The 11,343-nt window shown below is 39.6% G+C and overlaps 1 protein-coding gene across 1 annotated transcript in view; it reads left to right on the top strand.

Moving 5' to 3' along the window:
- musk (muscle, skeletal, receptor tyrosine kinase) overlaps positions 1–10,547 on the top strand; it is a 30,169-nt gene extending 19,622 nt beyond the window's left edge. The window contains exons 16-17 of the mRNA XM_035667660.1: positions 1,970–2,118; positions 6,658–10,547. Of these exons, the coding sequence (XP_035523553.1) occupies positions 1,970–2,118; positions 6,658–7,358 (850 nt within the window). The 3' untranslated portion in view covers positions 7,359–10,547. The remainder of the gene's footprint in view (positions 1–1,969; positions 2,119–6,657) is intronic.
- The last annotated feature ends 796 nt before the right edge of the window (positions 10,548–11,343 follow it).

Below are 11,343 nucleotides of genomic sequence, written 5' to 3'. Positions count from 1 at the left end.
CTGGCCATTCTGAGAACTGCTGCGTCATTCACAAAGTCACAAGGAGAGCTGCTACAGGTGTCATTTTCCCTCCACACTGACCCTGTTCACAGCAAGACGCAAATTTAGCAGACTAATCCCTGTGATCAGACTAAATACCAGACCTGGGTCATACAGTAGATGCATTTATAAAATCATGAATATGAGGATTTAATTATAAAATACGGTCAACAACAATTTTGTCAACACCCAAATCTACCCAAAGTGTGTTTAACATCGACAAGCAAGTCGTTTCCAAATCTAATGGTTTGTGGTGACGTGATCCGGTCACAGGATTTCTACCTGTCACTGAAAGCCAAAACATCCATGGCTGAAATCAACTGCAGCTAATCAAATGTTTCACACAGGAATTCAGGGAAGCCGAAGTGATAAAATGGAGAGATTAAGATTAAGATAAGTTTTTCTAACCTTATGAGTCTCAACATGATTAGACTTTATCTCCTCCTACGCAAGTCTCACAGCCCTCTCACCCCTTGTGTTGTTCCCGACTGGTAGGCAGCCTTTAATTGACAAAAACAATAAACTGCACATTTTCACACATAGGAGGTTAGACAGTAAGCGTCAAACAGAACTACGTTCATCAATCAAATCAAATGTGTTTATAGTTGTTCTGAATGGCCAGAGTCAGAAGTGAAGTGAAGAGGGTTTAGGCCTACAGCTTTCTGCTCTATAGTGTGCTGCTACTAGACTGCTGCGAAAGACAACACACACTCATTTATTGTCTGTCCGTCATGCCGTAGACTACAATTAAGAATTCTGACCTTCTGCTCATGATATTGCACAGACAGCACAGATAGTTTTACACACAATTACAGAACACACAATAGCACAGTCAGCACTTTATTATAGTAGTTGATGGCATTTTCACAGTAGCACCTGCTTGTAGCCATGCAGATCTGAGAGATGTCCTTCAGGCTATCTGGTGGGATTACCATTAATTAAAACTGGAATGGTGCAGTATATGGACACCCCTGAGAACATAATACACACACACACAGTTATACACACACATTTGTATGACTATGCATATGATGCCATTGGTGTACGTTTTTAGTCAATCTATAATCTTGACTATTACAACTAGATGCCAAACCTCAACCAAAAAACCTAATTTAATGCCTCCTATAAGAAGGGTTGCTGAGTAAAATGGAAGTACAATGGCACACACACACACATTCACACAATGCCTGACCAGAAACAGGCAACATGTGCAAATGTTGACTTCTTCCTGTACGTACATGCACTCAAGAGTACAGATAAGCAATGATATAAAAGCACATATATACAGTATATATATACATGCATGGTAGCGCATTTTCATGCATCTATGAACACAGACACACATGCACAAATACACATGCACAGAGACCTAAATAGACCCCAGGAGTAAATTTCTTCTTCCCTCACAGATGGGCTTCAATCTGTAGTTTCCCAACGTGTGTGTGTGTGAATGTATATGTGTTGGTGACTGTTTCCGTGTGTGTGTGTGCATGTAGTTTTGTGTGTGCAGGCTATATATAAATCTACACTGAGAAACAACATGTTGACTTTAGTTTGCCCCTCTGGTGAGCCAAAACAGGAAGTGCACGTAAGTCTGTGTGTTTAATGCATGTTTCCTCCAAGTGACTGACATTTATAGTGCACTACATTAATACAGTTGCGCTGTTTTGCTAAGCTTCTTGTTAGTAGACTAGAAGACACATTCAAAACACTGGGTTACAAAAATCTGGTAAATGCATTACAAAGTAAAAACACAACGCTGAAATTCATAATATTGTGCATTTATATAGTGAAGCATATATTTTTGAATGCTTTCATGCACACAAAAGGTGGCTACTGAAGAAGCAATCTCTTTTAATCAACAATCCTTAAATGATCTCTGCTCCTTTTAAAGTTCTTGAATATTTCTGTGCATGTCTGTTTGTTGCAGAGCGCCAGGCCTGCTGCCGATGGAGTCGTTCACGATGGTGGCTGTGAAGATGCTGAAGGAGGAAGCCTCAGCTGACATGCAGAATGACTTCCAGAGAGAGGCAGCACTAATGGCTCAGTTTGACCATCCAAACATCGTACGACTCCTAGGTTAGTGTGTTTGTACGTTTGAGTTTGTGTGAGTGAGATGGCCAAAACCAGATTTCCAAAGAGGCTGCCACTCACAGCTGATTTCACATATCTTACATTACACAGCTGGATTGGTGTATTCGCTTGAGAGATAAGGAAAGTGCAATCGCAGAAAGAAACAAGAGAAATTGTACAAGAATAGGCATAGAATAGGAGGAACAAGACAGAAAAGTAGATAAACATGTCCACAAACATGAGCTGAACTGCCTCAAGTGGGGCTGAAGAGTCCAAATTAAAAGATGAAAAGGTCTGGGGGTGCGGAATCAGAAAGAAGTGAGCTTACCAGACCTCTGTAGCCTGCTCCTCATTTCTGCTTGAGGCTATAGGCCAGATCAGCCAGTCCCTCCGGGAAGTTACAGACAATTAAGACAAATTCAACCAATCCCTGTGAATTCTGCATGACCTTGCAAATTTAAACATTTTATTTTCCCGTGCAAAACGCTGACTATTCATCAAACTCACTTCCTTCTTTTTTTAGTTGTTGCAGACCATGCAGATATGTCAAACATGAACATCTCACATTTACCCTCCAAACTGTGTGGTTTTATTCTCTATTTTTGATGAATTATACAAAAAATGCTATTTTTTCTCTTTTCACTTTGTCATACCCCATAAATACCCACTGCAATATATATCTCAGATTTCTTCCACTACTAGCCTAACACAGCTGAACCTCTGACCCAAGAGTCAATATATGAGTGGCATTGTGGGTAATGTAAGGGCAGGTTTGGTAAAGGAAGAAGAATGCATGGACTACAAAACAATATCTCTGGTTCTGCTGCATCAGCTTTTGATTTAGATTTTTTAACTATCTGTGAGTCCGGCAGTGTTACAGGAGTTCAGTGGTCAGGACAATGCTCTTTTAACTATGTGCTCTGTGTTGGAGGGGTGGTTTCCTTCTTGGCTTTTGCGAATTGAGCAGTTCATCACAGATTTCCACTGTCAAATCTTTATTTCGTTTCCCTAAAATATTCAGCCTTGGCAACTACAGCATGATGGTTTTGGTGAAGGTTAGGCAACTAAGGGAGAACTTAGGGGGAAAATGTGATTTCGAAAAAGGACCACACACAGACTTTGCTCTTTTTGTAATCTTTTTTACTCAGACAGCATTTTGCTGAGCCAAAGCCCAATATTTTGGCATACTTCTTTATCAGGGGCCAAACAGAAGTACAGAAACCAGTTTTATACATTTTCAGTCTACTTCAAGGCATCCTTTTGGATTAGTGTATGATTCAGTAACTAAGCCATCATCTGTATCACCTGTATGGCTGCTCTTCTATACCTTTTACATGCCCACACTGTGATGGGATCCTTTAGTGCACTCCAAGACAAACGTGACAAAGGTTTGAATTAAACAAAGAGAAAAGAGTAAAAAACTTGATTATCTCAGTGGTACATACAAAACAAAGAGAACTAATCATGTGAAAATAAGGGGGAACTGCACTCAACAGCCCTTTTAGTACATTTCTTCTTTAAGAGTGTTCTTTATAAATTCAGGCCTTCACATCCTGTAATTCTCCTGAATGAAGTCATTTTCCTCAGATCTTTTTCATTGTAGTACTAATAAACTGCTGGAGATACAGATAGGACTGTTTGCCAGTAAACAAATGCTGCCTGACAACTAATGTGCCTCTGTTGGCCTGCGTAATACAAATGTCCTCTATTAAAGTTTATCTATACTAATTCAGCCTATCTAATCTAATACAAACAGCTCGCATCCAAATATCATTCCAGGAAGACATTTAGCGAATACAACACACTCTACTTGGCACGGTCAGTAAGTAAACAGACCTATTGGTCCTTGGCTGTGCAGAAAATGTTTGTTTAGGTTGGTTTATTTTATGGCTCCAGTGGTTGTGAAATATTTTTAAATCAACATCCATCACTGCAGAAAAGAAAATTAGGATTTTTCAGACATGTATCAAAGTATCGTTTTCTGTTCAGTTTTGAGTGACATTCATTTTAGATGTCTCATGTAGAGAGCTGACACTCTAATGCTGAAGTCTCTGGTGAAACCAGAGTTGATTAAATTATCTAGTTAACCTCTGATTACCCTCTTGACTAATAATACACCACAAATCATATGCAAAAATACATGCGCCATCCATAACATGCATGTGTTCAAATTAGAGATGCCATATGACTGCATGACATTATGTTGTTGCATGGTCGTGTGCAGGATGGGGCCTCTGTGCTCTGTATATTTAGCGATGGAGTAAAACATTTTGATCCAGCTACTGACCTTGAGCTGAAGCTGCTACTGTTGAACTGCAGTCCTGTTTTTGGACACCCCCGATGGACACGCACCCCAGGGAGCAGTAATCAGAGCTTATTCTCTGGGGAGCTGTCCCGTTCTGTGACCCACAGGACATGAACTAACTAAGCATGACCTCCAAGCTCTCTTCTTCTTGCCTAAAGTTCCATGTGAGCCATTCTTGTGCTGACTTGGACATCGTCACAGTTAGATGGCAAAATAGTTCCTTAATACATGTGTGGAGGATGTTTTTGGATATACGTATTACATATATACAAATAGTCTGCCTGAAACAATAATGTGTGTCTGATATGTTTTTTATGCTAAATAAATAAATAAATGAAGTCCACATTAAAATCCTTAAAAAAGCTCTTTCTGCCCCACAAATTCAAGAATCTATGAATATTCAAATTTTATTAATCACAATTCACTGGTGGCTTTAAGTCTCTACACCACACTTGTATAAGTTGCATATGCCAAGAATGACTTCACAAATCAGATTTTCATTGAGCACAGAGAAACATTTCCACTTTCACCAAATTAATGTGAAAACATCCTTCTAGTGTCAAACTCTCCACATACATTTTCTGCACAGTGAAGCTTAAACTTCCAACTGTAGGAATAAGAATTTTGAGTGGAGGGAAACTTTTAAAAAAACACCTAGAACCGAAGTAGTGGATGTGCAATGTGCATCCTACTGTTTCCAGTACTACAATATGGCACCCTGAATGTCCCTAACCCTATAAGTAGATTTAAGGTTGGGAATTCCACAATGTCTTCCTGTATATTGCATATTAGCTAACTTACTTTATTATGTTTACACAGTGGAATATTTAAGCCAAACACTCCTGTTTTGCATCATATGATACAGCCTTTTCTGCCAAAATTCAGCCTGTATATATGTCATATTTTAGGAAACTTCATTTTGTCCTGTGGGTTTGAACAAAGTTTGAACGAGTTTGAAATGACCGGGCTACTGGCAGGTCAGCGAGGTTCCAATTTATATTTCACACAGAAACAGAAGCAGTGCACTAAATCTAAATTATGATTGTGGCCAGTATGACTCAGTGCATTTCAGTGCACTAACCACATACAGTGCAGCAATATTGGTCTGAAGATCTGCAAGGCCTCAAACTAAAATTGACTGTAGAAAGAGAAACTGAAACCACTGTCTGGTTCCAGCGGGGGTATTTCTTTTCTTTTTGGCAAACTTAGTGATTTGTTGATTTTTTCCACAGAGCCTTAAAGTACTCAAAATCTGGTTGTGTGAATGCCAGGTTACATGAATGGCACATCTACAACTTCTGCAGGGCTGTTGGGGCTCTGCACAGTCTTAACAGTGTGTGCTCTAATTCCTCTAAGCAGTGCACATTGCAAAAAGCAAGTGTAGGAATGCATAGACAAACAAGCAGACAGCCACTCTTTTATAGAGGTAAAGTAAATACGTAGTAAATAAAGTAGAATTAATTTGGAGGGCGCAAACCTCTGCCCATGCAAAAATATTCTGCTAACACCCAAAAACGTCCTTCCTGTTCTTGAAATTCTAAGAAAATGGATTTCTTTACCATGCAAACATCCCTTTGTGTTTGTCAGTTCAAGTTAGAGCTAAGAAAGGTTGTTTGTCCACCATATTTGATGGAAGAAATATTTTTTTACATAGGCTAATACATCAAAACACTTTCTTTCCATAGCAAGGATGTTGATCAAGTTCAGTTGTGGAGGCAGTGGAAGCCCTCGCTGCCAAATACACACATCAACATCTTGAGTTTCCAAGAAGCTAAATTAAGTTCTCTTAATCACATCTGAGATTGACAGCCACGATCACACCACTGCCAGATTTAGAAAATCTCTCCAATTGCCCGTATTTCCCTCACAGCACAGATAATTTAGAAACATACTATGTTTACACAGGGCTACTTATGTAAGACTGTACATCCACTATGCGTGAGAGTTTATTTGTGCGCATGTACACATCACAGATGGTTTCGTCTGTGTTTATGTCTAGGCTGACTATTTATTTACCTTTTACAGTGAATGAACTCATTGAAAGATATACAGTAGAAGGGAAAATACACTTGATTTAGTGCGGTTTAATGATGTCACCAATGTGTTTAATGTGGTGTATAAGTATTTGTGTTGGTACTCTCAAACCTCTGTGGTGGGAAAATGCACAACCCACAAGCCTACTGTAAATTCTGTATGCCATAGATTATGAAATAAAATTGCCTGTATGCTTTCTTCCCTAGGTGTGTGTGCAGTGGGTAAACCCATGTGTCTGATGTTCGAGTACATGGCCCATGGTGACCTCAATGAGTTCCTGCGTCGCCGTTCTCCAACCCAATCGGTGCGCACCCTCAGCCGCGCCAGCCTGTCGGGTCGCAGTTTTTCCTCTGAGCTGGAGGCGGGACTTCTCTCCTGTGCTGAGCAGTTGTCGATTTCCAAGCAGATCGCTGCAGGAATGGCCTACCTCTCAGAGCGCAAGTTCGTCCATCGTGACCTTGCAACGCGGAACTGCCTGGTCGGGGAGGAAATGGTTGTGAAGATTGCCGATTTCGGCCTCTCCAGAAACATCTACTCAGCTGATTACTACAAAGCCAATGAGAATGATGCAATACCCATTCGCTGGATGCCCCCTGAATCTATTTTCTATAACCGTTACACCACTGAATCAGACGTGTGGGCCTATGGCGTGGTGTTGTGGGAGATTTTCTCCAATGGGATGCAGCCATACTACGGTATGGGTCATGAGGAGGTTATTTACTATGTGAGGGATGGCCACATCCTCTCCTGTCCCGAGAACTGTCCTCTGGAGCTGTATAATCTGATGAGGCTTTGTTGGAGCACACACCCATCAGATAGGCCCAGCTTCAGTAGTATACATCGGATACTGGAGCGTATGCATCAGAACACACTAAGCATCAATGCTGACACTGAGGCTGACTGCTAACTGAGGAAACCTCTGAATTAAAAAAAACATCAGACTTATTTAGTGATTTGGTGCCTGAAAACACACTTTAAATGAGCCCAAGAATACATACAAAAAACATTTTTATCATAAGCAACTGTAATGTTTTAGTTTTGCTATTTTGTTCAGTTCAGGAATTGTTTTGAAGGAAAAATAGAGTTTTCAGACCTGATGAATTTACCAGCACGTATCCATCAGAACAGTCAGCTTTATTTATTAAAAATGTTAAATGCACTCTTACCTTGACCTGATCCCCCTACCTGAAGCCCCTAACCCTGCAGATACCCTCTAACCATTTTAGATACAGATGCACAAGCTGTTACAAATGGTCTGACTACTAAACATTAGGGATAGAAAGAGAATGGGACATGACAGTTAAAACTTAATTCTGACTACATTAATAAACCTGTCTTGTTATTGTCACCTCTAGCAAATTCCACAGCGGCACACAATCACTTTAAACCACTGCTGTTGATTGTTTTTATAGAAGTTGCTATTCCATTTTTGGGCATTCTCGTTTAACTTTTTCTCTTTTTCATCATGTTGATTTTTGTGTTTTTTTGTGTGTGCTAATTTTACTTTTTGACAGTGTTTGACACACAGTTTGATATGAGTAAAATACAGCAGCACTGGTAAAAATTGGTTGTCCAACTTGCGTCATCGCCCATAAGTCTCTCACTTTATTATTTATTACAACTCTCTCAAATAATCATTTTGCAGAAACTCATTAACCAAATTCATTCCTGTGCCTTAAAATAGACTATTTAGCAAGTGAAGAATGGACAAAATGTACCCGATGTTCAAAAATATCCTCATTCTGAAAGAGTCGATGTTTAACTGGTTCTGACAAAGATAGAAACTCTCTCTTACAGATCAAACTTTGCTCTGGTCTCATTTCAACTGTGTTAAATTGAATTAGGGTCATATTATTACACAATTTCAGTGCAGTATTACCACCATCTCTTCTTTGTCATGTGGATTACTCAAAGCAGTTTTTGTTTTGTTTGATCTAATTAAGAGGTTAATATTAAATGAGACTCGCCTTTCAGATGAATGATATGTTTTATTTCTTCCTAAATATGGTGTGACATTATGTTTTTGTTATTTGTTAAGTAACATAATGATGCAGATTTTGCCTCACTTACTGCCCTTTAAAGGTCTAGTGCGTAATATTTAGGAGGATCTATTGGCAGAAATGGAATATAATATCCATAGGTATATTTTCATTATTGTATAAACACCTGAAAATAAGAATTGTTGTATTTTTGTTAATAAGCAGTTTTAATCTACAGAGGGAACGGGTCCTCTTTTATGCTTAATCATGATTTATTATTGATTTTATTGTAACCAAACTCTGGCTTCAGTTTTGCAAACACCAAAGTTTCTCTTACCCGTTTGTAACGGGAGGGTCAAGCTAGGGTATAGGCAACAACTACACCACTATATGCCACAGAATCCTACACTCTGGACCTTTCAGTATGATATTTCTTTGTATCACTTGCAATTAAACATAATAATTAAAATTTGTATTTGAGATCTGGACAATAACACATCGTATTTTGTTGCACAATATTGTACATTCATCCCCTATGCTGGCAATAGATGTTTTAAATTGCGGAAGTATCAACGAAACATGTGTTGAATCATCTTACCTGACCAAAACCCTTCTGTACTAGTGAAAGCAAACATCTGGATGTAAATAATGTGATTTAGTCACTGACAATAAAGAGCATATTTAGGAGCAGGAATTGCCAGCCAGCTACATCTGGCCTTTTGGCTTGTGTTATACCACTGAGTGAGAATGAGGAAATGCTCCTTTGTTAATTCTGTCATGTTCTGCCAATTATCATTTATTCTGGAGCTGCAGAAAGCGCTTGGAGTGTCCAATAGGGAAAGTTTTCATGCCTGAATATGCTCAGTAAACATATTAAGAAGCTTTCTATTCGATATCTATATATTTATTATGTACAGGGAGAAAATATGCCCTTACAGCCAACTACAACATGTTCACAATCATTAAAAATCATCATCTGGGGACACAATAATCATACTGAATTTAAATAATTTGAGATTTTATCATTTCACTGGTGCAAAGTGTTGGAATGATGCATGGAGAGGCCGGTGTTTCAGCACAAGTGATTTGTTGCACCTCATAGAAAATAAATGGGAGGCATCGCTCCACCTAAGCTACTGTTTTCCGGTGTGGCTTTATGGTAAGAGTGTGGAACAGCAGTAAAAAAAAAACCACATCCACAGACATACCCACAGCAAATGACACGTGCCCCAAAACTTCCTCCACGTATTATTTGAAGGCCAGTTTTTAAACAAACAGTGGGGCTGAGGCATGAGCAGAGACAGGCATGAAGAACCACTGCAGGTGATGGAGATTTAAATATGGAAAATGTTGGTCATTAAGTAAGAAGAATTTCTGACCCTGAACTGTTCTCTGCTTTAAATGCCTCTCTCTTTCTGTTTATTTAATCACAAGCCTCCCCTAATACATATTCCATAACAGCCCCCTATACCCCACCCACACAAAAAAAAGTGCACCAAGTACTTTACCATTTGGATGCTGCAGTGTTATGACCCACCACAAGAGGGATCAGCGGGGTGAACTGAAGCAGAAGGACAGTTTTGCCATTCAGTGCTATGTGCGTGATTTTTACAGTGAATATCTGTTTGCATTACAGAGAAAATACGTTCTGTAATGCATGTGTTCCACTTATTTGTGTGTGTTTGTCTAAATTTGTGAATATGTGTCTGTGTTTGCTTCTCAGTGTGTGTGTGTGTGTGTGTTTTGGGGATGACCAGTGTAAACTGTTTAAAGTAGGCAGCATGGAGTTTGGCTTGGACTGATCATCCCTCTTCTCCTTGATCTAAACTGTGGATCAGACTGCCTCACTCCTACGTCCTCTTGTGTTCTTTTTCTCCACTTTTGACCTCCTACTGATTTCTCTGTCTGCACCATAGTGACTCCTGTTTAATTTCTTCCTTTCATTTTCTTTCTTTTCCTCATTGTCTTCTGTATTTTTGTTTGCTATGTGCTGTGTCCTGGTACTTACTCCATCACATGCATGTTATAAAACACAAAAATATTATTGCATTCTACTCAGTTCTCTGAACTAATGAAGTGATTGATGTGTGCAAGCAATAAATAGACCATGTTGCTCATGCTTGTTGTGGCAGTTGTTCTTGTTAGGGGTGCTGTCATTGGGTGTTGGCCACTCTATCGGTCTTTAAAACTCCCATGTGCAACATTTGAAAATGTCCTATTTGGCGCCCACAGTGATGGTATGATAAAAGCCACAGTGGTATATAGCAATGAGTGCACATTCTGGCCACCTAGGTGGTGGTGGCAGCAGCTTGGTGATCACGACAGGGCTAATGTGATAGCTTCCCTCATTTTGGACCCTTAGGGTTTCTCTGTTCCCTCAAAGGTTAGCAATGTTCTGTTGGTTTGCAGCTTGTCATCAGCAAGCATACATGTGTCAAAGCTTGCAAAAGTCCAAAAACTACACAAAAGCACTGTGTGAATTAACTTCATCTCCATAAGCTAACCCAAATGTGGCTGTTATGAATGATGGTGTGATAGAGCTCTCATACAAACTCACTGAAAAAAAATAGACTTGAAGCATTAAGCATGAATGAAATGCAAGCTGTTGCACAGCCGGTGTAGACAGCTGGATTGATTAAAAATAGAAGCGCATCCGTTCCATCAAATACGTGTAAGACAGAAGTATGGACAAGTTGTCCGTTTTTCCATGCCTGTCCTCTCCCATCTTCTCTCACTGTTTGTCCCTTCCAATCACCCTTCCAATCACTTCCAGTCTTTTTTCTACCGTCTCCATCACCACTGTTTCCTTTCTTATCTGTAGTTGCAGTCTCTTCCTTCTCCCTGTCTCCATTTGCTCTTTCTCTGGAATGTCTTAGTTAAAATGTATCACAAAGCCAGCAGCAGACACTGGGA

The sequence above is a fragment of the Morone saxatilis genome, unplaced genomic scaffold (genome assembly GCF_004916995.1).
Source record: "Morone saxatilis isolate NCDOM2014 unplaced genomic scaffold, NCSU_SB_2.0 Contig21, whole genome shotgun sequence".
Taxonomy (NCBI): Eukaryota; Metazoa; Chordata; class Actinopteri; family Moronidae; genus Morone; species Morone saxatilis.
This window is presented reverse-complemented; position numbering and strand designations above follow the sequence as displayed.